The following is a 26,991-nucleotide window of genomic DNA, read 5'->3' as shown; positions in this document are numbered from 1 at the left end:
TTCATACCAATTGTTAAGCCGTTCTTGGCACACTGATTTTGACTGCGGATAACTCCGTTTACCTGATCAGGATATAGGGCTCACGGCGGGTGTGACCGGTCAACAGGGGATGCTTACTCATCCTAGGCACCTGATCCCACCTCTGGTGTGTCCAGGGGTCCGTGTTTGCCCAACTATCTATTTTGTATTGCTTGTAGGAGTTGTGAGATTGATCACTGTTCGTTATCTTCACCTTGCATAGTATTGCGTTGTGTGACGACACAATTGAATGAGACGATTGAACAATTTGAATGACATGTTTGATGTAATACAACAAGAGTTTTCATTAACCGATTACAGCCCGCCCACTTTCTCGAGCGGATTCAGTGTACATAGCTCTCTGAAAAGATCCACCTCTTATAAAAACCTTCGATTTACGGGTCACAAAAAGCTGCGGACGGTTGAGGCCTGAAATCGGTGTATTCTTGTGTTGCTGTCTCATAAACTCAATATAAAAAAAATCTTAACATATTTTCCCACTATATAGATCTACTTGTGTCCAAACATACCTTCAAATATTCATTAAAGCCACACACGACCCGAAAACTCGCTGCTTCAAATGATTTCGTTTGTTGACGTAGCCATGTTAGGTAGCCAGTCAATTCGAACTCTTGCTATTGGTATCTATTCATAAAATCGGTTGTAAGTTATGTATTCGCTCTTCATTTATTATCAACACGAATAATTAATAGAAATTAAAACATTTTTGTACCAGTTTTTGTAAAGGTAAAATAAGCTCTAGATGAACGAAAATGCTACATAAGGACATTAGATGGAGACCGGCCGGCGCGGCCGCTCATGACTAATGAAAGCCGCACTGCCGTGAGTTTAGCTATTTGAATAATTATCATTTAATAGGAATGGGGTGGTATATTATTTAAACAATTTAGATAAAATATTTGTGGGGTATTAGTACACATCTAGACGCTATTGTGCCAATATGGAAATGAACTGGGATTCGAATTGACTGGCTACCTAACATGGCTATGTCTACGAACGAAATCATCAAAAGCTGTGATCAAGTTTTTGGGTCGTATGGGGCTTTAATAAATATTTGAAGGTATGTTTGGACACAAGTATAGTAGGAAAATATGTTAGGATTTTTTTAATATTAAATTTATGAGACAACAACACAAAAATACAACTTTTTCTCTTTCTTACTTTGAAGTTTTTTTTCCCACTAGCATCTGGCCGTCATGTTTTCAAATGCTGACTACTCCCGTATAAGGGAATTTGGGCGGACTTATACATATGGACCAATGAGAGTTTCTGTTGCATTTCGCAATTGTATTACAAACAGATTCAATAGTAAGCATTCACGTCATTACTCGGTAGGCGGCACGACGGTTCTAGAGGTGGTTAGAAGTGCGCTTAAATTCAAGCGTCTGTATATGGAAGCGTAAGTTCACAAGTCATGGATGAAACTTCTTCGCGTTATTCATGTTGGAAAGTCCCACAGATAAAAGCAGAGCTGATAAAAAGAGGTGCAGTGACAACTGGTCGAAAACAGGATCTTATAGACAGGTAAATAGTTCCTCTAATAAACCAGTCGTTTCCGATACGAAGTTAACAACCTTGAACTTCATCACCAGCTGATCAGATAGCCATAGGTTTACCGAGTTGTGCATACGTCCCGCAAGGACGAAGTTGGATGTTCTTGGTTGTTGTTAATAAGTATAGTTGCCTGCTTCTAATGTAATCCCCTGAGCCAATTTTCCCTCAGTAGAAATAGTTAATGAAAGTTTAGAAATAACAGAAGTAGAGCTCTTTCATGATTTTTTAAAAACGTTTAGATCTATGATGAAATACTGCAGAGGTATTACGAACAAAATTTATTCACGATGCTATATTTTTGATTCGAAAGTTTTCGTTAAAAATAAACTTTGTACTTTTGTTATTTCTGTACAACAGATTAATATGATGGAATTATTCTGTAATTATGAAATCATACTGTGAATATTCCAAGATCAGTGCTTTTAATTTCATCAAAACTGAACGAAAAATGAGTTCAGGAGAATTGTTTTTAGATAAATGTATTGAGTATATAAATTATAGATCAAATTTTCTATGGGTACTTATAAGGCCAAAATAAAAAAAATGTTTGTTTCAGGTCGCCTGACTGGCCCTAAATATACCCACTGACCCTATTAATTTTTTTCAATTTTCCGATTTAAATTTATGGATGTACAAACTATTACTCAAAATCATTTTGTTAAGAGCTAACAGTGTCGACGACAACAATGGCGGCAAATCTTTTAGAAGCTGCTTTGTTGTTATGTAAGTAATTATAAAGAACTATCCGGTGGAAGAATAGGACTTCCACAAGAATACACATGTACAAAAGTCACTCAAACCCGAGTGCAAGGGTAGTCTTTAGCCTAAGAAACATTGTATGGAGTATATACTATGCAATGCTTTTTGTCAAATATATTGTGTATGTGGTTGAATATTGTGTTTTGGGTAGAAGTAGCTGACACATTGATTACAAACAATGTTCTGACATGAATAAATACATGTAGGAAAGTGTGCACAACTATTGTGCATATTCTGTACCACCTTTAAAAATTGGTATGGTTTCTGCTCTGTTTATGGTGTCTGACAACTTTGATATATGCTAAGACATTTATTGTAAATGTATATATATCAAAATTCAATCACATAATGTGTATTTGGTCAATGAATTAAATATTGTGCTCTGAACCCATTTTTATCTATTAAACACATTATACAAGAACTGTAACTATCAAATTTTCATTGAAGGCACATATTTATTTTTTTTAAAATCATTTTAAAAAAATAAAAACCTACTTACCGACCCTTTTTTTAAAATCAGAGGCAACCTGAAACAAACATATTTTTTTGCCTAACCAAGTACTGAATGTCTAATTATAACATTTTGTGATACTATGCCCTATTGACATGTATTATTTTAAATTTATTAAGAAACTTGTTTGGTCTAAACAAGTTGTACACATGATTATCAGATACTATTTTATTGGTAGATTGGAGGCTTATGATAGAAATGAGAATTTCAAGGAGGATCCAATTTTACTACCAGAGCCCCTTGATGTTGGATGGCCAGTGGCTGGCTTTAAACAGATCCTTCAAGAGCACAAGTGCATTATCCCCAAAATTACAAGGGAACAGATCGAAGCATATTTTTTATATCGATTAGCAGGTATACAATTTATAAGTTATATAGGAATGCTATTAAAAACTGAAGAATTTATTAAATCTGAAAGATCTACATATGATACAATAGAGGCCCTTTTGTGTTTTGCACAAGCTTTAAGTATTGTAAATGTTTGTGATGAAAATGTTCCGAGAATCATAGGAAAATTCTGTCAAAAGGATCAAATTTAGAAAACAGCAAAATTGTCACATATTTTATTCATATTAAAAAATCCTTTTATATCCTTTGTATGAAAGCATGTAAAAAATATTGTATCATATTAATTATTTAGATTTTTTTTAATTAGATGACAGACAATGTACTGGAGATCTGAAAGCATTGGTAAAGGGCCAAGACATGTTCGACTCTAACAAAGTTTTGGCATGTTCTGTTTGCATTGAGGATGATATTTACCTCACAGGAATAGTGGGCGCCTCAATGAAACAAAAAGTAAGTCAGACAGTAGCATTCTCTGGTATGCACATGTATAAAAAATTTCATGGCCTAATTTTGCTTGTGGAGGGAAATGAATATCATAGATATGGAGGTAACATTATATACACAACTAACATCCTTCTGTATATAATAAACCTGCTTCACCATTTAGGCTAAATTAAAACCCAGCCCAATCTCATCAGCTTTTATTTTACAGCATTAGACAGACATAAACCTGCAGCAAATTTACAATAGACATTACTAGTATGACTTTTTAAAGAGACCGGTTCACAATTTTCACTAATAACATACATTTGTGTGGGTTTTGTAAAAGATTATTTTCATATCTACTTGATAGGTTACCTACAACTATAAAGTCAGGATCTCAAGAGAGAGTGGTGACCCTCTGAACACACATTGTGAATGTCCAGCAGGGAGAGGGCCCCATGGCACCTGCAAACACCTGGCGGTTGTTTGCATCATGCTCGAGAGATTTGCAGAAAATGGGACATTGAGAATTGCAAAATCCTGCACAGAAAATCTTATGTCTTTCAATAGACCAAAGAGTACATATAGTGGTATGTAAATGCGAAGCACTTTTATGTTAAGTTTGTGAGTAAAATGTCCGGAGTTTACACTTCGATAAATTCTTCAAAAAAAAAATGTTTGATTCTTATAATTCCAATTCATTCACTTATTAACAATTGCGAAAATTTGAATAGTTTCCCTGCACTATGTTATTTGTTTTCAGGCGTGTATGAATACATCGCGTTTTCAGATTTATTGATGTATCAACTCTTGTTCAGCTTTATTTTTGTCCAATCAAAACAATTGTAATAAATAACATTGGAATTATACCCTTTTAATATATAGTGAAAATCTTTAAATATGGACCAAGGTGACTCAGGTCAGGGATGTGGCCCATGAGCCTCTTGTTTAAGGAAACCATGGGTTTTTTACAGTCAGTTTGCTGTCCCTAGCATTTGTCTGTCAAATTGCAATATTAGTAAGCAACCTATTCTTTTATAAACATGTTTGCAGACATGGGCAAACATAGGTTCATCATGCTGCCCATCTCCATTCAGTATTGAATAAAATATTGTTTGATTTATAGACATGTTTGAATATACATGTAACAGGTTCTCCAGTAAAAGCAGAGGATCTACCTTCCAAAAAGAGGCCATATGAAGAGTTTTTTGAGGATCCTAGGCCACTCAAACACAGAAACAATCCATCTTACAACTCAATGGTGCAAAACATTATTACTAACTACTGCAGCCAGACATCCAAAGATATCTCTATGCGGTATCTGTACCCAAGAGCAAATTTTCAGGTACTGTACTCAGTATATTTGAAGAACACATGTATGTAAAACAGGGAAAATAAAGTTCAGAATAGGATGTAACCCTTAATGTAGAGCACAGCATAATTGTCTTGAATGTAATGAGAGCTTATGTACAAATATGTATAAAATCTTTTTTATATAACCACACATCTTTGCATTAATCATCATATATAAGTATGAATTTTGCTGTCAATTTAAGTGGTTTTATAAAATTGACCATTTGTATTTGATTAAACACAACAAACATGATTGACAGCTCAAGAATCATCTTGATAGTGTTGCAATTTTCTTTTCTTTTAAAACATAGGTTGTGTCCATGATGCATGATTATGGTCCTTTGCCACTTACAGAACAAATGGTTGATAATGCTTTGATGGTAGGTAATTATTAAAGACATGTATAAAAAATATTAGAAATTAATGTATGAAAATCTTGTATAAAACTGCATTGATTAAAAAAGTTTTCCCCTTTTTCCTTTTCATGGGATTATCAACAATATTGATACATAATGTTATTTTCACAATTTTTTTCGTGATGCAGAAATACTATTACGTAAAATTTTTTTTATGTTTACCAGATGAATTCATGTTAAATGATACCAATATATAATACATTAAGTTGATTTTCATTGTGAACATGCCATTATTACAAGTTGCCATTATTACAAGTTATTATTTTATATAATTACTAGGTCTAATAAATGTTTCTCTAAAAAATGATGAAATATTTGTAGGTCGATGAACGCAAAATTCACCAAATAGAAGTGTCAACTAGAGGACAGAGCAGAAACTCGAAATGGTTTGAGGCTAGGGAGTGGAGGCTAACTGCATCACGATTTAAGGAAGTCTGCAAGGCTACTTGTCGACGCAATACTAATAAGTTATGTAGTTCCCTTATGTGCTCAAGTATCAAAACCAAAGCTATTTTACATGGGAAAAATTATGAAAAAAAAGCTTTGAAATTGTTTGACGACAAGTTTTGTATAAAAACAAAAGAATGTGGGCTTTTTGTGTGTTTAGACTACCCATATTTGGGAGCATCCCCAGATGCAGTTGTGGATGATTCTGCAATTGTTGAGGTCAAATGCTCCTACAGTGGAAAAAATGAAATGGTCAAACCAGGAGCACATTTCAAATATCTTATGTTTGATGACAATGAAAATGTTGTATTGAAAAAGTCCCATAATTATTATGATCAAATACAGGGTCAGCTGTACATAAGCAAAAGAAAATTTTGTTATTTTGTTGTTTTCACTCTTAGGGATCTTTTTGTTCAGAAAATCCCTCTTGACACATATTACTGTGAACATTCTTTGTTGCCAAAGTTGAAAGTATTTTTTGAGAAATATTACAGACCATTCATTGCATCAAAATTATGAACATATCTGTGACTTGTACTAATTTACATGTAAAATACCACATTATTAGAATGTGGTGTTACTTACACAATTTTGGATGTCATGATGATAAAATGCAGGGCCAGCTTGTCACAAGCAACAGGTCATATAAATTATGTCGCCTCTTTTCCATGGGGAGACATTGTTTTTGTATTTTCTGTCCATCTGTTACAAGATCTTGTGAACGTTTCTTCTCATATGGCATATATCCGATAGACTTTACAGGGGTGTGATTTTTCATCTTTTCAGAGGAAATCCTCTGATTTGCTCAATTTTCAAAAAAAAATGAAACACTCTGGATTCGATCTAAAGTGGCAGAAAATGATATTTTTCCAGGTAGGGTGAGGTGTTTTCCTCCCTTTTTGACCAGTTTTCCTCTGATTTATGAGGAATTCAGTCACATCTGACTTTAAACTACTAATGAAATACTGAATAAATCATTATGTATCATGTTGCAATTAAATGAACTACTGTACGCAGTCAATGTTGTCTCTTTATCTTATTTTATTTCATACTTGGTATTTAAGGACATCCGCAACATTTTTAAATTATATATAATTTTTTATGACATTCTATCTCGTTTCTACAAAAATTCTTGAGGTATATTACCACATCTGTTATAGAGTTAGCATAGTTTAAATTACTAGTTAATCCAACCACTGATATACCAAACTACAATATAAAATTGAAACCTATTTCGGAAATCATACATGAACTCTTCCAATTGAGATGAAATGTTTTTGGTTTTTTTTAGAAAATATCAGAAATGTTGCGTATGCCCTTAATATTCAAAATTATACTTTCATCAAGCAGTACATGTAACAAGTATACATTCTATGTATTCATGACTGCAATGAATTCTTTTAAGTTCTGGAAGCTCTGTAAGCCTATGCAATTTTGTGTACAATACACTTCCTGAAATTAGATATGGCAAAACATATGAAAACTATTCTAGAACCTAACAGAATTTTGCTGCATGGTATGCCATGTTTCAGAATTTTGTAACTCTTGCTTAATCCAATAATTCTCTCGATATGAATACGTTTTGATGATATTCTCCTATCTTTGACAACTTCATGTGCTTCTAGCTGCGATTTCCCCTTCAAGAAGGTGGGTGTGTTCACAGCTACATCACGACAAGCAAACAAATCCTGAACCATAATTCCTCTATCAGCCATAATGCTGTCTCCCTTCTCAAACATCTTTATGGTTGGATCAAGCAAACATGATTTTTCAATTATCTGCCGGTCACTTGCTGAACCTCCATAGGAATCTGATATGAAAGTAACAGCACCTTTAGGACTGCACCCAATCATGGTTTTCAATGTGTTCTTATGTTTGTAATTTGACCAAGTTACACTTTGACAGTTTACATGCGATGGTTTCTGAATAGGAACCTCAGTTGCATCAAGAATTACTCTTGTTTTCGGAAATTTCCTCTTAAAATCAACTGGCATGGTTTCCTCAACTATATCCTTAGACGGCCAGATGTTGAGCTCTTTTAATTGGAAATACAGGAAATTTATCCACTGGACTATTACCCTGGATACAGTTGATTCGGAAACTTTGAACAGCAATGCCAACTCTACATCATCTTTGGCCTGTCGCAATTTCATAAGGGTCATAAACAGTTGATCTTTAGGGTGTAGTAGGGAGCATTGGTATTTTAATTCAAATGCAGCAGGCCCCAAGCAGTAGAAGAACAGCATGTAGTGGTCAAAATCATCAAACCCAGTGTAATACAAAATTGCTCTATCGTCTACACGGAAATTATCGATTGAGTATTTCACTGATGAAGGAATTTCACACTGAATTTCCTCATCACATGTATTAGGACAGCATGATTCTGGTTTTGAACTTTCCCCCATCGTTGTGACTTCAGTTTCACATTGAATATCTAAATTATCAAGCTCTTGAAAAGATAAATCATCATAGACCTCTCTGCTTTTGTACCGCTTCGCTCGAGGCGACTCATCAGTAATGCTGTTCCGAAACTTAAACACTGTTGGAATTGAGTTTTCTTTCAAACAGGAACGGTCTCCTAAAATTATATTTAGGACATCATAGAATTCATAAAACATTAAAAAATATATCATTTTATAACTTTCATTTTCAGGACATATTTATTAATCTATTTATATATGCTAAAGGTAGAGATCTTAATAACTTGAATATTCCTTGCTATGAAAGAGAAATCGGTGGAACATTCATGTAGGCCTACAGTACATGGTAATTTATTCATAATAAGGAGGCCTCCCATTTATATATATATCTTTCTAGGCCTATTTATTTCTATTAGCTTTGATAACCATTACATATGGCTATTCATAAATAAATAAATCTTATCTGTATGGTACTGTCTGAGGCATTAGCTATACTTCAAGGACTTAAATGAGTATCAACTGAAAAAGAAACAAGAAACCACAAAGCAACACGAACTTCAATATCAAAATGTTAATTGAACAATACACAAAATCAATAAACGAGGAAATGAATGATCAAATAAATAAAATGTAAGATTTGCTTTTAGAAGTACCTAATAGCCCAGAATTTCTGTAGTCATCTGTTCGAAAGTGGAAATGGCAAACAACATCATGTTTCTTAGGCCTCCATAACCGTTTCGTTTTGGGGTCGATTCTCTTGATAGCGACGACCCACTTCTGTTGAAGCTCCGGATCTGATGGAAATTTGTGTCCTCCTGAGTTATTGCACCCTGGGACACAGCAATATTGCGGCATTGTTGCTTTAATAGACGTTTCTTGGCGATATACGGTATTGTTTACATTACACTCAAGCGATGACGCGAAAACCAAACGCTTAGTTAACCACCTCTAGAACTGTCGCGCCCCCTATCGCGGGAAAATTCGAGAATACGTGCTATTGTGTCGTCACACAACGCAATACTATATCGTCCAAAGCGTTCTAATTCAAAGGTGAATTTCGATAAACGGAAGAAAGATAACTCGTAGAGTGATCATATATGGAATATGACATTGTCCGGGAAGAATACACCATTTTAAAGTGACTTTCGTAGGCCAAACACAATGAGTGGCATTGCGTTTATCATGTCAAACGTTGCAAAATTTGATCTTTTCCATTGGTATTGTATAATTGTTTTAATTTGTATTTTAAAAAGATTCATTTGCATGCTATATTTTCCATTTGTATTGTATTATTTTGTTCGTTTGTATTGTATAATTTTTCATTTGTACTGTATATTTTCCAATTGTATTCTGTATTGTTTCATTTTTCATTTGCATTGTATCCAAAGGATGTTTAGTTTGGTTTGTTACTAAGAATTTCCCCAAGATTGAATTAGTGGTTTAAAAACTAAAGAAACACTTATGTCCCCAGGGATTTCTAGCCTCATTTTCTGTGTCACTTAAAAAAGTAAATACATGTATAATAGTTCCGACTTTTCAAGTAAATTAAACTATTATGGGTGGATCCAATATGCTATTGGATTTGTGGCCTGTAGTTTTTACATTACCCACCTTTTTTGTGGACAGGCAGGTTGTGTTGTTTAGATAACAGATTAGTTGATTCTCATATAATTTTATGTGATGTTTGTTGGGGGTCATGTTTTTGGCCCCCATATATCTTTATGTTAGATTTTGCTGGGGGTCAGATTGCATAATACTTATCCAAAGACGTTTACCAATGTTTTCTAGTCTTTTCTGACCCCCATTATTTTGTCAAGTTTCATTTTCGTCATTTTATTAATAAATGACATTTTTTCAATTCAACACTGTGTTACTGGTTCTGCCTGTCATGCCAAAAAACAAGCCTAGTCTACTTGGCAAGGTTAAGCTGAGGCTAACGGAACATAAATTAAACATCTCTACGTTTTGTAATATCCCCTAAGTCTTGACAATTTACAGGAAGTATTTTAACCCCAATATACCCGGTAGGTCTATAAATTGAAGATGATATTGTGATAGCCACTGGAAACTTTCATACCGTATCTAAATTTACAAGTGTTATCCCCCTTTACTTCTTGTTTCTATTTCTCTCCATATTATCTCTTAAAATATTTAAAATGCACATAGAAAAAGTACACACTGTACATATGTTTTATCTAAATTTTCTTGTGTCCATTAGGTATCACAAGATCATCTTGAATTTCTAGACCTACATAGGAATTTAAATACTTCCTGTAAATTGTCAAGGGTTAGGGGATATTACAAAACATAGAGCTGTTTTTAATTACTTGAAAAGTCGGAACTATAATATTTACTGTTTAGAAGATACACATTTTTAAGTGAAACAGGGTCTCTGGAGACATTTAAAATGTTTCTGTAGTTCTTATACCACTAATTCGAGAGAATATCTATTCTTTTTAATAGCAACTCAGATTTCAAAGTGAACACAGAAAAGGGGGTGCTGAATGTAATTACATGTGTCTTATTCTTAAAATAAGTGTAGAAGATCATGAATTTATTGGTTGTTCACTTTAAGGTTCAAATATAGATAAATCTTACTTTTTTGAAAATTTACAATACATTTAGATGGTCTGAATTATGATGATATAATTTGGTGTGATGATTTTAATTTGGTATTGAATCCAGAATATGATTACTATACTTACAAATCAATAAATAATCCTAGGGCAGGAGGAAAGGTTTTAGACATCATGGACATTTATTTAATATTTTAAAAACATCTAAAAAAAGAAGAAGAGACAATAATACACATTTTTTGGGAGTGTGATTATGGGCAGGATTTTTTTTCTATCGGAGTTTGAGTATTACGTTCAGAATTCATATACCTATAGCAAAACGTAATTTTATTTTAGGTTTGTTTGGCAAAAATAAAGCAGTCTAAAATATATTTAATTGCTCTTAGATATACTAACTATTACATTTAAACAATGAAGTGTACTAAAAATGCCTAAATGTAAAATTTGCGGTATCCCACATTGAACCTTTTATGGTTGGTTGTATATTGTTTAGCGTCCCACTCGAGAATCTTTCACTCATATGGAGACGTCACCATTTCCATTGAAGGGTTGTAAAGGCCTATGTTATACAAATGAAAACTTATACATATACCAAACAAATGAAAAGTTACATCATAGAAATGGAAAAGATCAAATATTGCAACGTTTGAAATCTTCTGAACTTTTTATTACATTAGGAAATGTAGAGGTATCGCCAATGTCCACTAACGTTCTCTAATCATTTATTTGTTTATGAAATGTAAAGATAATGAACAGTGATCTATCTCATTTATATTAACTCCTATAAGCAATACAAAATAGAGAGTGGGCAAACACAGACCCCTGGTCACACCAGAGGTGGGATAAGGTGCCTAGGAGGGGTAAGCATCCCCTGTCGGCCGGTCAAACCCGCCGTGAGCCCTATATCGTGATCGAGCAAACAGAGTTATCCGTAGTCAAAATCATTGTGCCAAGAACGGCCTTACAATCGGTATGAAACACGTCAGACAGCATTTAACCTAATGATAGGTTGTATTGGCAAACTAGATCGTTATAACGACCATAGAATTTGCGAAATGCTGACTTTAAAGGAGACTGTTAAATCCCCTGCACCATCAACTTGTTTGTCAGTACTCGATTTAAAAACTGACCATATGTGGAACAAGCTCTTGCGTATCGAATCAGTTGAGAGATGTAAACACCATATGCAGGTGATAATGGAATATGGGAAGTTGAAGCTAAAATCATCCCGTTTATCGTAAAGTTAAGTTGTTAGTTTGCTGCAGCAATATTATTTGGTAAATATAAGAACAAGAATGCTTATAATTAAGAATTATATATTTTCAATTAAGTATAAAAACCACCCAGTGCTAAGTACAGGGGCTCTAAAAAGAATTATTGAAGTAAGAATCATGATAGAAAAAAAAATTATTGCTAAAACAATGTAAATATATAGCATTTAAATACGACTGGCAGTATACATGTATATATTTATATTACAAATCATATTTTCCTCTATGAACCAACCAGTTTCAGCGCGCGACACAATCCGTTCGCATTGACTATGAACGATTATGAACTTGCTTAAAGCACGCGACCGAGAGAGCGTAATGGTTTGAAAAAAATAGAACATCTGTTACAAAGATCTCGCAAGTCACACCTTCCGATTAAAATTGTAAACTTACGTTGATTATCATCCCAATCTTGCGGTCTCCTACCTCCAAAATACAGTGCACCTTGCAATGTTGATAAAAGGCAGGGTGAGACGAAATGTGACGTCATGTCTATGTGTTGACGTACATTACAATAACTACTGTGACAGAGGCTAGGAGTTCGTTTTATGCAACAAAATAGAAGCAATGTAAACAACGGTGTTTTAGTAAATGAATATAAAATTTTAATATTAGCGCGATTCACAGAATTTGCCTCAAATCCAAATCCGTTCATACTGACCATGAACAGCTCAAAAGTGATGTTCATTTCTTAAATGTGAAATTTTATGATTCATATGTATGAAAGGTGAAGATAACGAACAGTGATCAATCTCATAACTCCTATAAGCAATACAAAATAGAGAGTTGGGCAAACACGAGGTGGGATCAGGTATCTAGGAGGATTAAGCATCCCCTGTCGACCGTTCACACTCGCCGTATATTACATTTTATAAGAAAATTAATTTTGCTTACTACCCCCAAATGAACATGTGCCCCATTATCATTATTATGCACTTTTTCATGTATTTTACTTTCTCTCCTTTCCTCTTTTGTCTTCTATATTAAAAACAACTCGCATTAATATGTCTACATGTATGTGTGTGTCAGTTTGTATGTATGTACATGTATGGGGTATGTATATGTGTATATGTATTACCGGTATGTGTGTGTGTGTGTATCTGTGGATGCGTATAAATATGTATGTAGATGTGATATATAAATGCGATAGTTGAATAAATATTACAAAATTCAAAAAAATGTAAAAGTCTCGCCAACGTCCACTAACGTTCTCTGATCATTTATTTGTTTATGAAGCAGAAAACTATTTTTGAAAAGACTTAACATAACTTTATGATAACCCCTTCATGCGATAATCATCCGCATGTACAACCATTGAATATTATATTTAGACGCTATCAAGAAAATATAAAGATAACGCAGAAACAATGTAATACTGGTAATCTTCACGTGACATCAACAATTTCAGTTATCAATTAGTTACAGGTACACGATGACAAACCTGTTAAGTTACAACGGTGGAGAAATTGGGGCTTCTAAAAATCCCATGAATTACACTATTAATTATGTCCCAAGTCTGATTTTGACAGGCATAAGTAGTTCTTTGTCAATATTGGGATCTGTGTTTATTTTTCTTCAATTCTTTATTGAGAGAAGGAGGAGTTTTACCTACCGCCTGTTGGTGTTCCTGACACTCGCCGACTGTCTCAGTGCATTTGGAAATATACTTGGTGTAATTCGGTATGCGGAGTTCGATCGTGATGTAGTGATCAGCGAGAATGAACCATGTGATTCGGATCCTCTCTGTGTTATACAAAGTTTCATAACGGTTTTTGCCTGTTTAGCCTCGTTTTGGTGGACCTTTTTTACAGCATTCAATCATTTCCTTCATCAGCTTGACAGCCGCTGTTTGGAAAAAAATAGCGTACATGTCCTGTGTCATTTATGCGGATGGGGCTGTCCTGGTACGGAGTCTTATATTGATTGGTAGTATTGTTTTGAAATATGTACACTTCCAGAGTTTTTCCCCTTTGATATCTTTACTAATTATACATTGTAATGATAGACATTTCCTCGTGAACGCACAGCAATTGTAAACATGTAAAGAACGGCCTTAGAATTAGTATGAAACACGTCAGACAGCATTTCACCCTATGACATGTTCAATGTATTGATCGTTTTAACGACCATAGAATTTGCGAAATGCTGACTTTAAACGAGACTGTTGAAACTCTGTAACATCAACTTGTTTGTCCGTAGCCTACCTCGATTTAAAACATGATCGCTAAGGACGTCTATAATAACTATAGGAAATTCTGACAGAAAAGAAAGTAGAATATTAATATGACAAATAAATTTCATATTTGAAAATACATATATTAAGGGTTTGAACTACAATACTTCACCCTGCCATATTTTTCATGAAGGGCTAATGCGCTTCTTGAAGAATGCCGGCGTGAAGCCCTCATGTATTTTCAAAAATAAAATTTATTTATTCAATAGATAATTAAATCTTTTTTACATGTTCATTTCAAGCTTATAGAATAAAAAAAGCGAAGCAGAGATTTGCATTACCAATTATGAATAATTATATGCAAGGACATTGAATTGAAAAACCAACCAGAAGTGACTTTTAGTGCAATTTATTCAAATGGTAATGTTAGTCTGAGGTATTGACGAAAAGAGGAGAAATCGGGTTAAATGTTTTATTATTTGAAGAGTAAAGTGATAACCGTTTGTTTTGTAAAGTAGCTTGTGAACACTGCTCCTCCTATATGGCTTATCGCATAAATTCGAAACTTTATACAATGCTTCATTTCGATTTGTAGATGTGCATATTTGTAGGACGGGAGGATCCAATTATTTTTAGCCGAGTTGCAACGAAGTTGAACTCGGCTATTGGTTTGGTGATGCGGGCGGGCGGGCGTCAACAATTGGTTTCCGGATGATAACTCGAAAAGTTTACAATCTAATCAAATGAAACTTTGATATATTGTTGGATACCAACAAAGCAAGGCTCCTATTGATTTTGGAGAGAAAAAAGGTCAAAGGTCAAGGTCGCAGTGACCGAAAATAGATTGAAAACTTCAGACAAATATGGTTTCTGGACAGTAACTCGAAAAGTTTAAAACTGAAATTAGTTCTTCACAATTATAAATATGCCACATCATTCCTGACTTTACAGTGTATCCCATGCAACTCGGCTCATGCACCCCTGGGTGCATATATTGATTTTCGTAAAAGATAAAATGGATCTAATGCTGCAAGTACCGGCAGCGTAACCGTCTGGCTGCTACAAGTACTGGCAGCCTAACGGTTTGTATGCTACAAATACTGGTAGCCTAACCGTCTGTCTCCTACAAATATACTAGTAGCCTAACCGTCTGTCTGCTACAAGTACTGACAGCATAACGGTCTGTCTGCTACAAGTACTGGTGGCCTAACTGTCTGCATGCTACAAGTACCGGCAGCGTAACCGCCTGTCTGCTACAAGTACTGGTGGCCTAACCGTCTGCATGCTACAAGTACTGGTGACCTAACGATATGTATGCTACAAGTACTGGCAGTCCGTATGTATGCTGCAAGTACAGACCATTACTTGTAGACAGAAGGACAACTTGCATATCAGAAAATATATCATCAGCAGCATATTTATTGTTTATTTTCCGCTTCCACCAAACCCAAGTGCTTCTGTATAGGACCCCATACAGAAGATAAACCCTACAGTAATCATTCAGTCTGGCAATCAGTCAATACTTTTCAATGCAGTGCGATATATTCAGTGCAATTTGACAAGCATATATTTTACTCAAAATATGTCTATACTTATAAATTAACAAACTTTGTCAATAAACTCCGAAACGCCTACTCCAGAATTACTGCTTGCACCTTTAATATTGCTTCATATGTGAGGTGAAGTCCGTACGCTATAACACAATCTTACTTGATTAGTAAATATCGTAAGATTAAATAAAAACCTACTTTCATTTTCAATAAACTACCCTGAAATAGCAAAAATGATAGTACAGTGACGGATACGCTTTGGTGGATCTAAGCCAGTTTTCTTTTTCTTTTTTATGGACAACTTAAAGTTGTATGGTCTGAATTTCGACAATTTTTACCACATTTTTAAAAAGCTGTCTAATCAAAGCACGTACGTATTTATGAGGCTGTGTAACGTGAAAGGTAAAGATAACGAACAGTGATCAATCTCATAACTCCTATAAACAATACAAAATAGATAGTTGAGCAAACACGGACCCCTGGATATACCAGTGGTGGGATCCGGTGTCTAGGAGGAGTAACCATCCCCTGTCGACCGGTCACACCTGCCATGAGACTTATATCTTGATCAGGTAAACGGAGTTATCCGTAGTCCAAATCAGTGTGCCAAGAACGGTCTAACATTCGATATGAAACACGTCAGACAGGATTTGACCCAATGATAGGTTGTATAGGCAAACTAGATCGTTATAACAACCATAGAATTTGCGAAATGATGACTTTAAACGAGACTGTTGAAACCCCTGTACCACAAACTTGTTTTTCAGTAGCCTGCTTCGATTTAAAAATTGACCATAAGCAGAACATGCTCTTGCGTATCGATTCAGTTGAGAGATATAAACACCATGATATGCAGGTGATAATGGAATATTGCTACATAGATAAGATAAGTTGACGATAAAGAAGCTGAAATCATCCCGTTTGTTATGAAGTTGAGTTGTTAGTTTGCCGTTAATATCTACTTTAAATAAATATCGAAGTATAAAGCAGAAGTGGACGACTCTGTGGTGTATTTTATTTCGAGTTCACTGGGATATATCGAATCGACTTATGGATGAAAATTGTTATTTGTAATAGATAATACGTCGTCGATATATCTAAATGTCGAATTGAAGGCCACAGCAGGAGATTTTTATTCTCACGCAGAAGTTTTTTTTAAAATAAATTCTGCTTCATAGGAATGTAAACACAGATCAGCTAACAAAGGAGCACAATTCGTGACCATGGGGATTCCAACAGACTGTTGGAAGACCTGATCATCAAAGAAGGTTTTTAATGGGCAACGCCTACCGCGACACCGTTTTTAACGTCATATAAAAAAACCTGTGACTCTCACTTCTAATTGCCGAGCGTTTGGTGAAGGAGCAATCACTTCTTATCTTTATGTTTTAGGTTTGATGCGACCAAAGCACGAGCGGGGCTTGAACTCACGACCTCCCGGTTACGAAGCGAACGCTCTAACCACTGAACTTCTACGACCAGTCATTAAGTCAAATACAAGTTTCATGCTAATTGTTAGGTTATTCTTTATATACTGACTTTGACTACGGATTACTTCGTTTACCTGAACAAGATAGAGAGCTTATGGTAGTTATGATCGGTCAACAGAGTATGCTTATTCCTCCTAGGCACCTGATCCCACCTTTTGTCTTTGCAAGAGTCTGTGTTTGCCCCGTATATTCATAGGATTTTAATGAGATTAATCGTTTTCTTCAACTTTGTCTGATATTTGTGACCGGTCGACAGGAGTTGCTTATTCCTCCTAGGCACCTGATCCCACCTCTGGTATGTCCAGGGGTCCGTGTTTGCCCAACTATCTATTTTATATTGCATATAGGAGTTATGAGATAGATCACTGTTCGTTAACTTCACCTTTCATTTGACGAACATGAACTTCACGGTTGTGAAGCGAGCTCTCTAACCTCTAGGCTTCTACGACTGGTGTGTAGAGTTTGGGCAGATGTCAGTTTCATGAAAACGCTTACAATGCGATCCTGTGCGACTTTCTCAGTTTTCTAGTCCGATACATTTTATCTTTTTGTGGAATGAAAATATAAATGAAAAATCTTGTTTTATAAAATGCAAACGTTTTATTCACAGTGACCATAGCCGTCATTGCGCTTTCTTACGATGTTTTGGGAGAGGGATTCTCCGGTGGTAGCGGTCCCTGGTGTTGGATCAAGGACTGTACATCCTCATCACCCAGCCCTGGAGCCTGGATGGCAATTACTGGGAAGGGATGGGAAATAACGGCTTACTTTGTCACATTCGCGATCTACATGCTCTCAAAATTTAACAATTATCGTTTCCAAAGGTCAAGGGTTAGTTGACCTTTTACTCAGCAATAATGAATTTAAAAACGTTGGACAACCATACACTATCAATGAAAATGTATAACATATCAGGAATTGCTTCTCACAATCGGTTTTTTTACGAAATAGATACGATATCGGCATTCAAGAAAGATTTTTTGCAGGACCAGCTACTTCTACCAGAGCCACATTCTAGCACTTCTTATGGATCGCTATCGATGGAAGGACATTCTGTGAACCAGGATGTACAAGAGGACGAAAGGTTCGGTTTGCTGTGGATATTCCTGTACATGTACCTTACCCGAGTGTGGGGAACTATCAGGTATATCATCTTTCTTACCCACGATGGATCGTCGTACCGGTCTTTCTTTAATAAATTTGATGACGGTTTGTTTTATCTTCAAAGCATAGGAGACAGTGCACAAGCCTTCGTAAATTTCTTAGGGTTTGTTGTGTTGCCGAAATGGAAGAACTTTACAGAAAATCGACTATGACTAAGGGGGAAAAGGAAATTATTGAATCCTTTACCTTATTGAGTGTAAATGGATTACTTAGAAACGATTAATGAAGTTATGTTCATATAAAATTTCACTGAAGCTGCGTTTAATGAATAAAGAAGGTCTACATAATGTAAACCTTGGCTTCATACATGTATATATGACAAACATAAATTGCAAAATAATGAAGATTTTTGGTTGGTTGTTATACATCCCATCGAGAATTTTTTTTAATTTTTTGTATTGTATCAGAAGGATTGTTTACTTTGGTTTGTTACTAAGAATTTCCTTGAATTAAACCATGGTTAGGTTACCAAGCTACAAATGAATAGGCTGCATCTTTTTCATAATACTCTTCACCTTAATGTTTTTGTTTGTTATTGCTTTTATAACTTTAAGAATGTTTCACTTATATTGAGATGTCACCAGTTGTAGGTAAAGTACTACAAATTTAGACCTATGCTGAGCGCTCAACGCTTCAGCAGAGAGGATTCTATAACGTGCCAACGCCTGTCGCTCATGGCCGTAGCACAGTGAGGTTCTGTAAAGCATCCTGAAATTTTATTTTATTGTATAAATGTGCTATTGTGATAGTTCTGTAAGTAACATTAACCATTATTATTAATAAATTTAAAAACTAGTCTAAGATTTTATAAAAATTAACATTTAGGTTTTATTGATATTCAATATACACTGTAGCATTACATAGAAATCAATTTATGGTTAACTGATAGGGTGGTGCTCTGTTTGACACAATTAAACACATAACACGGTTTGAGGAATCAGAATGGTCATTTATTAACTAATAAATGACAAAGTATTATGTCTAAAAATCATATAAAACAGTTAAAAATATAACAAACTAAAAACGCAATACTGCAATTCATGCTAAGGAATTGTGACTAATAAAACATTACAAAATGCCACAGTCCTATAAAGTACAATATAAAAAATCATAAATACAATTATTATGACTAGAAAAAACCTCATGTTATAAGAGCAGATACATTGGCAAATTGTATGTACAAAAGTACTAGAAGACAGTAATGTAATTGTACGTCCTTCTGAGCCTCCGGATAGATTTTCTAACGCAATTATATTGTATTTCAATAGTATAGTGAAGATTCATTAATGTCGCAACGTCTGTCAAGATATGGGACCTCCGTTTTTAAAGTCATATCCGGAAGATTCGTGATTCTCACTTCTAATTGGCGTACGTTTGGCGAAGGAGCAATCAGTTCACTACCTACATGTATATGTATGCCATAAGACGTATGTCTTCAGCAATAAAGAACAAATATATGTTAACGTTTTAGGTTTAGCGCGGCCATTGCACGATCAGGGCTCAAACTCACGACCTCCCAGCTACGAAGCGAACTCTCTACCGCTGAGTTACCTAGCTGCAGATATGTAGCTGTCTGGGAAATATTTGGGCAGACCTGTGACCTACAGCTACATGTAGATCCACCCCTTTTAAATTCCCGCGATTTCCGGCGCTGAACAATCTGCACACGCTTGAGGCCTTACATCGCTGTATTCTTGCATCGCTGTCTCAAAACATTTCTGACAAAAAATTTCTGACTTATTTTCCCACTATACTTGTGTTCATACTTACCATTAAATATTCACTAAAAGCCCACAATTTCACAGCTTCAAATAATTTCGTGTCCTAACAAGGGTACCGAATAAGTACGCTGTTTCAACCATTTTTGACCGAAATTTTGTATTTATAATTGAACAATTACTTTGTGCGAGTTCAAGCTATGTAATTCAGATTTTAAAATCCCACCATGTGCAATTTAGATTTTTGTAATTGTCAATAATATGAATTCTACATTTTTTCGGGCCAGGAGACAAATGTCGACCGGTCCTTCCTCTAAGAAATTCTGTCATAATTCATTTCGTGCCCAGCGTTGACTGATTCTTTATTTTCGTGCGCCACAGGCTCATTGGATATCATATACAGAGATACAGTTATACAAACAAACAAAAATGGCAGTATGGAGAGTGAGTAGACAACAATGTTACATAGATGTACAATTTAGATTAAACAAATGATATCACACCATATGAGAGTTTCGTAGCTTAGTAGCATACTGTAAAAGTTCTTTAGTATTTTTAACACTGAGTAGTTTAATCAGTTTGAAAACACTGGGTTTTGTATTATAGATTTTTTTTAACATATTTATATGACTGGTGACCGACTCTCTTAACACAATCTGATTAAAATCAGATCCTATGATCTATACCTAGTATAGTGATCTACGTGAGCGGATCATAGGATCTGATTTTAATCAAATTGTCTCTAACAGTACATTAATATAGGCCTTTCCGAAAACGTGAGTTATCTCTCTTTGTGTTCTTACATTTAGTGTGAATATGACAACTTCCGGGTAGTAACACACTCAGGCTGCGCATATATTAGAGTTATATTAGTATGGGTGTTGTTCAAAATCGTAAACAGTTGAAATCATTTGTACGAGAGAGTAAGAAAATGTTAATGGAAACAAAAACTAATTTCTTGATCGAGTCGGCTGTGATTTTTCGGGGGTTGGGGGGGGGGGGTTAAAAACTGAATTGGAAATCACGCAGACATTCATTTGTTTACATATGTCTCCAATAAAGACTGACATAATTATTTTGTATGAAATCAGAACAGAACTTCTGATTCTCAAGAGATGATGGTATCTCATCAACTCAAAGCTCGAGTTTTTACGAGGATCGACACGTGCAAAGATCTTGCATAACATGCCCCCCCCCCCCTCTCCAAAAAAAAAAAATCAATTAAATTAGGAAATCAACGCTCTCATTGTTTTATCAGCGCTAAAATTATTCCACCACTACCAATCGATTCTTTCAAAAATAAACCAGATCGTAATGTTTGGGTAACTTTCTCCAAAGTACCTGGACGTGTTCATTCTGTGTGCAAATCATATAATTTGTACACTGCAGCATGAGACTGGAATTGTTTTAAAATATCAACTGATATGTTTAAAATGCAGAAAAATAGGTAATTAAATTAAAAAATTTATTAATTTTATTCAATATTGCTCGATTGATATAAATTATTTTTCATAGACCTGTGTGATCCGGGGGGGGGGGTATATTCTCAAATGTACTTTCTGGGGGAAGGTAAGTTTAACCCCCAATAGAATGCTTTTGACGTCTCTGTATCTTCCCTCTTTTATTCGTTTTAGCCCCCTTGAAATGTAAGTGATTATATATAGGCACGTATCGTGTCATAACAGAAATTGCAATGACAGATTTAGATCCCCCTTTTCGCCACAAATTTACAAAATAATTTGAGTAAAACTCCAAATATTTTACCCCAAATGGCTGTATTTACAGGTACACACTCTAGTCGACTATAAATTCAGGGCGTTCAATAATAAGTTATTTTATTTTCAAAACAATTGTATGTGTAAATGTCAGTATAAAGATGGTTTGTGACGATGAATTTCTTTATGGTTATACTTGTATTTGAAACTGTATAAAATTTGTGAGTAGTCAGCTGGAAATCTGTCAGTGGACTCTCACTTACAAATACAGGCTGGGATAAATTTTACTCGCCAATCAAAGAGATGGACATTTTCAAAATCCAGAGGTGTCAGTCCGACATACCTAGACGTTCATCGTGGTAGAACTGTTATCGCTGAATGTACTACATTGATATTGAACAAGTAACTTCTGATATTTTATTATAAATCTGACTATTGAAACACGGGCTAAAGATCCTGATGAAATGTATGCAATATATAATATATACTAATTTCAGTCATAAAACACGTGAAATCCTGGAAAGTGGGAGGGGGAAGGGTAGTTAGAATAATCTAACTGCGTCTCATGACAGGCCCGCCGTAGGAAATTACATCACTTTAATGATAGAAAATTCTATCGGGGAGGGGGGGGGGGGTCCTCCTCTACTTACAAAATTAATTTTCTATTATTTTTACATGCAAAGTTGGTTATTTTCACGTGTATGAAGTAAACTTATGCATTGGGATTTTTTATTAACGTTAACATATTTGTTGGCATGATTACTGTAAAATTATACAGCAATATCTTTGCGGTCTTCTGCACTGTTGATAATGACGCTTCTCGAATATACTACCCGGAAGTCTTAAACTACTGTTACGCAAGGGCACTACGTTCCGGATCAAGGAAAGATAACTCATGTTTTCGGATTGGCCTATTGCTGGGATTTTTTTCAATTCCAAGCAATTTATTTTCTATATAAACTATACAAATATGGCACGCCTGATTTTTGTAACTATTTTATTAAGATACTCAATGACGTCTATTTATTCAAGATACATTCAATTTTTCTCTGATATCTGAGAGACATGCAAGCTATCACTCAGCTTTTCATAATTCTGTCTTTTACTAAGCGGACAATCCTTTCTTTCATCGCTTCCCTCGTATAGAGAGCAGGCGGTAAGCTCCTGGTAATGTTATATCATATTTATATATTCGTCTCATGGCTTTCAAGGCCATCTTTTTCAATATTTGCATCCATGGACATATACATATAGTCTTGTATCTCTTCATAGGTTTGGTTGTCTGATAATTTCCCCATAACACTTTTGATATCCCGGTACTTGTTCATTTTTACCGGAAGTGTGTTCTCCTCTAGGTTTTCAACATAATTATGTGACAGCTGTAATTCTTGAGTATTGACATCCGGAACATGGTAGATTTGTTTCCTTCGGAATAACATGATTAAAAGTACTACTATAGTTAAAATACAAAATCCGAGTGCGCTGCCTCCAACTATAAACACCACTTGTAGATGAGAATTGTCTATAGAATTGGACGCCGATTGGTCATTTGTATGTTTGTATATGTTTTCTGCAAATACGAATTTCATTATTGTGTTAAACACAGCGCAACTTCATCAGCAAACAAACAAAATTATTTCATTGACAATCAAATTTATGTTATAACTAAATGTAATATTTGGAAAGGTGCATGCGTAGACAAGTACAGAATAGTTTTCATTGTGTAACATTACTCTATATTTATATCTGCACATCCTTATAATACCGTACTCTTCGAATATACCTCATAGGCTACTTGCTACACGACAAAAACAGCGAACATTTCTTGACTTGTTATATTTTTACACGAGTGTTGATAATACAGCAATTCTGGTTAGTCGAAATTATTTTGTTGATACCTACATATGTACATACCGCCGCGATGGTCTAGAGGTAGAGCGTTCGCCCCGCCTGCGGAAGGTCGGGGTTTGAAACCTGGTTGCGATGGACCTAAGTCTTTAAAACAGGTAGTGACAACTCCATCGCCAAACGCTCGGCATCAGGACTGTGTGAATGTCAAGGGTCCTCGGATATGACCTTAAAACGGATGTCCCGTGTCACAGTAGGTGTACCACGCTAAAAAAAAAAACACCTCACTGCTCAATGACCGTAAGCGCCGAGCAAAGGCCTATATATTTGAAGCCCTTCACCGGTCTTGGTGACGTCTTCGTATGAGTGAAAAATTCCCAAGAGTGACGTTAAACAAGATACAATCAATCAACCATACATAGGTACATCAAGCAAAGCGTGTAGTAGTATGATGTTATGTTATTGTAACATCCTTTTGAATTACATCACAGGATATAATTGACCTCCATTGCAACGCAGAAGGGGACATAGAAATACCGGTGTCCGTGCGTCCGTCAATCTGTCCATCTCATTACACTTTGTGGACGCAACTCGTCCGAAACCGCTCAACGAATTTAGTTCAAATAGTTACCATATGTAGATTTTAGTTGATCATATTGCGCCACCATTTTGATTCGACAAATTTTACAGAAGTTATGAGACTTTATCGAATTAGTAAATGCAACATACACTATAGGAACACTTTGTGGACGCAACTCTTCAGAAACCACTCAATGGATTTTGTTCAAATTTGGTCGGATTGTTATTCAACATAATGTAGTTGACATATTGCGCCGCCATTATAATTCGACAACTTTCGCAAGAGTTATGGGATTTTGTCGATTATGTACTTGCTACATCATAGAAACACTTTGTGGACGCAACTCCTCAGACCGCTCAACAGATTTTGTTTAAATTTTGCAGGATTGTTAGTCACAATATGTAGTTGATCATATTCCTCCGCAAGTTTAATTTTACAGGAGTTTGGTACTTTTGTGCTTTACCATGTTTTTGAGGTGGTGGGGACATGACTACGAGTAGCAATCTTGTTAGTAAGATATTATCTATGGTTTTAATTTGTCGATTAAAACTACATGTGCAGCTTATTCTCATTGTTCATTTATTCATTAAATACAGCTAAATTTTAAGATATTTCAAAAATGAACAAAATATGGAGCTTTTTTATGGAATTTTGATTTACAGTTCTATGTTGATTTTTATGATTAAAACTAGAAAGCATTCTTTATTTAATGTTTATCTATGATGATGATATTAAAGCAAGATGTGTTTGATAAACGTGAATGCCCCTGGTTGTGACCACGTTCTAAATAATAAGTGTGGTATCTATTTTTTCACTGAAAGAAATCACACCCCTTGACGCATGACACGAAAGACAATCTCAGACAAACTTTCCATTACACTAACCCAGACAATGATAGATAGAATCTGAACGAGAGCCGCATCAAAATGATGGGGGTCAGGCAGCTGCCTTGCTGCCCCTAATGGATCCAGGTCTAAGCCCCCCCCCCCCCCCCCCCCCCCCCCCCCCCGTCGGAGCCAGATGGCAACGCCCACTATAGTTTTTGTTTATATTTCTATAAACAGGATACTATTTGTGGTGATAATATCCAATATAGATTACCACATATATCCTCCACTGCCAGGGTGGAAATATGAACATTTAAGTCCAAAACCTTATTGAAATAAAAGCCACTCTCTCTTTATTCTTTGACACTGTAGGCATTCCCAGATCATGGTGCAAATGTCGTCTACGTTCAAATCTTTTAAAATTATTTTTAAAGGTTTCATCATTTCATCCCGTGACAATCCACGCCGAACTTGTCATTAGACTCGACAGGGGATGCTTACTCCTCCTAGGCACCTGATCTCACCTCTGGTGTGTCCAGGGGTCCGTGTTTGCCCAACTATCTATTTTGTATTACTTATAGGAGTTATGAGATTGATCACTGGTCGTTATCTTCACCTTTCACTTGCTCATGGCACAAATATAAAACCCATATTTCTTATTCTTAAAAAGTTACATAAAAGTTACACAGAATCGAAAGATCAAAATTAAAATGCCTTTGATTAATGGAAAAGTGAAGATAATTCTCTGTTGAGCGGTTACACCCGCCATGAGCCCTAAATCTTGATCACAAGCGCCAGAAGTGTGGATAGCTTGTATAGATCATATGTACATACCCCCTTCCCTTTCAATAATGAAACCGCCGCGGTGGCTGAGAGGTTAGAGCGTTCGCCCCGCATGCGTAAGGCCCGGGGTTGAAATCCCGGCCGCAATGGACCTAAGTCGTTAAAACAGGTAGTGACAGTTCCATCGCCAAACGCTCGGCATCCGGTGTGAATGTCATGGGTCCTCGGAGATGATCTCATAAACGGATGTCCCGTGCCACAGTAAATATGGCAAGCTAAAGAACTTTCACTACTCAATGGCCATAAGCGCCGAGCAAAGGCCTAAATTTGAAGCCCTTCACCGGTCTTGTTGACGTCTCCATATGAATGAAAAATTATCGAGAGAGAGAAAGAGAGAGATACAATAAATCAATCTGTAAGCTTTTGAGATGACCATTTGTGAGATACTAATACATGTAGATGTGGTCATCTCAATAACTTACAGGAAGTAGAACTAGCTATTCAGAACGACTTAGGAGGGTTATCGGTGGGGAAATCACCCATGTTGGATAAATTGGTTTTGTATTTATTTTTCATTGGGTAGAAGGGGGATGGGGTGTACGCAAGCTAGCCACACTTCCGGTGCTTGTAATAGATAATACGTTGTCGATATAATTAAGCAAGATAATTTTTTTTTTCATTTAGAATCTTATGTACGTCACAATAAAATTCTGTGTAAAGTACGAACATCCATTTGGGCGACGGTGAAACTGTTGGGTTTTTTTAAAAACTAAATCAATTTTGATTTTGACCATAAAAATACCCAATTGCAATAAATGTGAAATAAACTGCTTTTCTGCAAAGTAAATAAATACATGTAAGTAAATAGGTCATTACGCGAATGCTTGCACGACATACAATTTTGTATTTCATACCAATTGATAGGCATTTCTTTAGATACTAATTTGACTACGAATTACTCCGTTTACCTCATCAAGATATACATGTAGGGCTCGCGGAGGGTGTGCCGGTCAACAGGGGATGTTT

The 26,991-nt window shown here is 35.5% G+C and overlaps 4 protein-coding genes across 8 annotated transcripts in view; 2 read left to right on the top strand and 2 right to left on the bottom strand.

The window, feature by feature from the left end:
* Nucleotides 1-1,402: 1,402 nt before the first annotated feature.
* On the top strand, nt 1,403-6,405 carry LOC125682910 (uncharacterized). Of its 2 annotated transcripts, none has more exons than XR_008798752.1 (6): nt 1,403-3,217; nt 3,519-3,661; nt 4,005-4,224; nt 4,786-4,951; nt 5,299-5,367; nt 5,725-5,765. XR_008798752.1 is itself a non-coding variant. In XM_048923480.2 (6 exons), the coding sequence occupies exons 1-6, from the start codon at nt 2,959-2,961 to the stop codon at nt 6,367-6,369; spliced, it is 1,530 nt and encodes a 509-aa protein (XP_048779437.2). In that variant the 5' UTR covers nt 1,403-2,958; the 3' UTR covers nt 6,370-6,405. The 2 variants fall into 2 exon arrangements, 1 of the variants encoding a protein (XP_048779437.2); XM_048923480.2 differs by having other exon boundaries at nt 4,786-4,979; nt 5,725-6,405.
* An 869-nt stretch (nt 6,406-7,274) lies between these two features.
* On the bottom strand, nt 7,275-9,125 carry LOC125649705 (uncharacterized). The gene is made up of 2 exons (XM_048877449.2): nt 8,924-9,125; nt 7,275-8,428 (listed from the first exon to the last, which is right to left on the bottom strand). The coding sequence occupies exons 1-2, from the start codon at nt 9,123-9,125 to the stop codon at nt 7,275-7,277; spliced, it is 1,356 nt and encodes a 451-aa protein (XP_048733406.2).
* A 4,404-nt stretch (nt 9,126-13,529) lies between these two features.
* LOC125655175 (G-protein coupled receptor 157-like) lies at nt 13,530-19,292 on the top strand. 3 transcript variants are annotated; one of them, XM_048885366.2, is made up of 4 exons: nt 13,530-14,021; nt 17,941-18,161; nt 18,317-18,474; nt 19,079-19,292. In XM_048885366.2, exons 1-4 carry the CDS (start codon nt 13,550-13,552, stop codon nt 19,086-19,088), a joined length of 861 nt encoding a protein of 286 aa, XP_048741323.2. In that variant the 5' UTR covers nt 13,530-13,549; the 3' UTR covers nt 19,089-19,292. The 3 variants fall into 3 exon arrangements, with proteins under 3 accessions (XP_048741323.2, XP_048741311.2, XP_048741333.2); XM_048885354.2 differs by having other exon boundaries at nt 18,317-19,292; XM_048885376.2 differs by having other exon boundaries at nt 18,282-19,292.
* A 3,618-nt stretch (nt 19,293-22,910) lies between these two features.
* LOC125655218 (scavenger receptor class F member 1-like) overlaps nt 22,911-26,991 on the bottom strand; it is a 7,984-nt gene continuing 3,903 nt past the window's right edge. Inside the window, exon 4 of one of the 2 annotated variants that reach the window (XM_048885418.2) lies at nt 22,911-23,497. In XM_048885418.2, coding sequence (XP_048741375.1) covers nt 23,112-23,497 — 386 coding nt within the window. In that variant the 3' untranslated portion in view covers nt 22,911-23,111. Of the gene's footprint in view, nt 23,498-23,842; nt 24,043-26,991 lie in introns of those variants that run through there. The other variant, XM_056149998.1, reaches the window with a different exon arrangement.

This window comes from Ostrea edulis, chromosome 1, assembly GCF_947568905.1.
Source record: "Ostrea edulis chromosome 1, xbOstEdul1.1, whole genome shotgun sequence".
In the NCBI taxonomy this organism is placed as follows: Eukaryota; Metazoa; Mollusca; class Bivalvia; order Ostreida; family Ostreidae; genus Ostrea; species Ostrea edulis.
The sequence above is the reverse complement of the archived record's forward strand: the minus strand, read 5'-3'. Positions and strand labels throughout refer to the sequence as shown.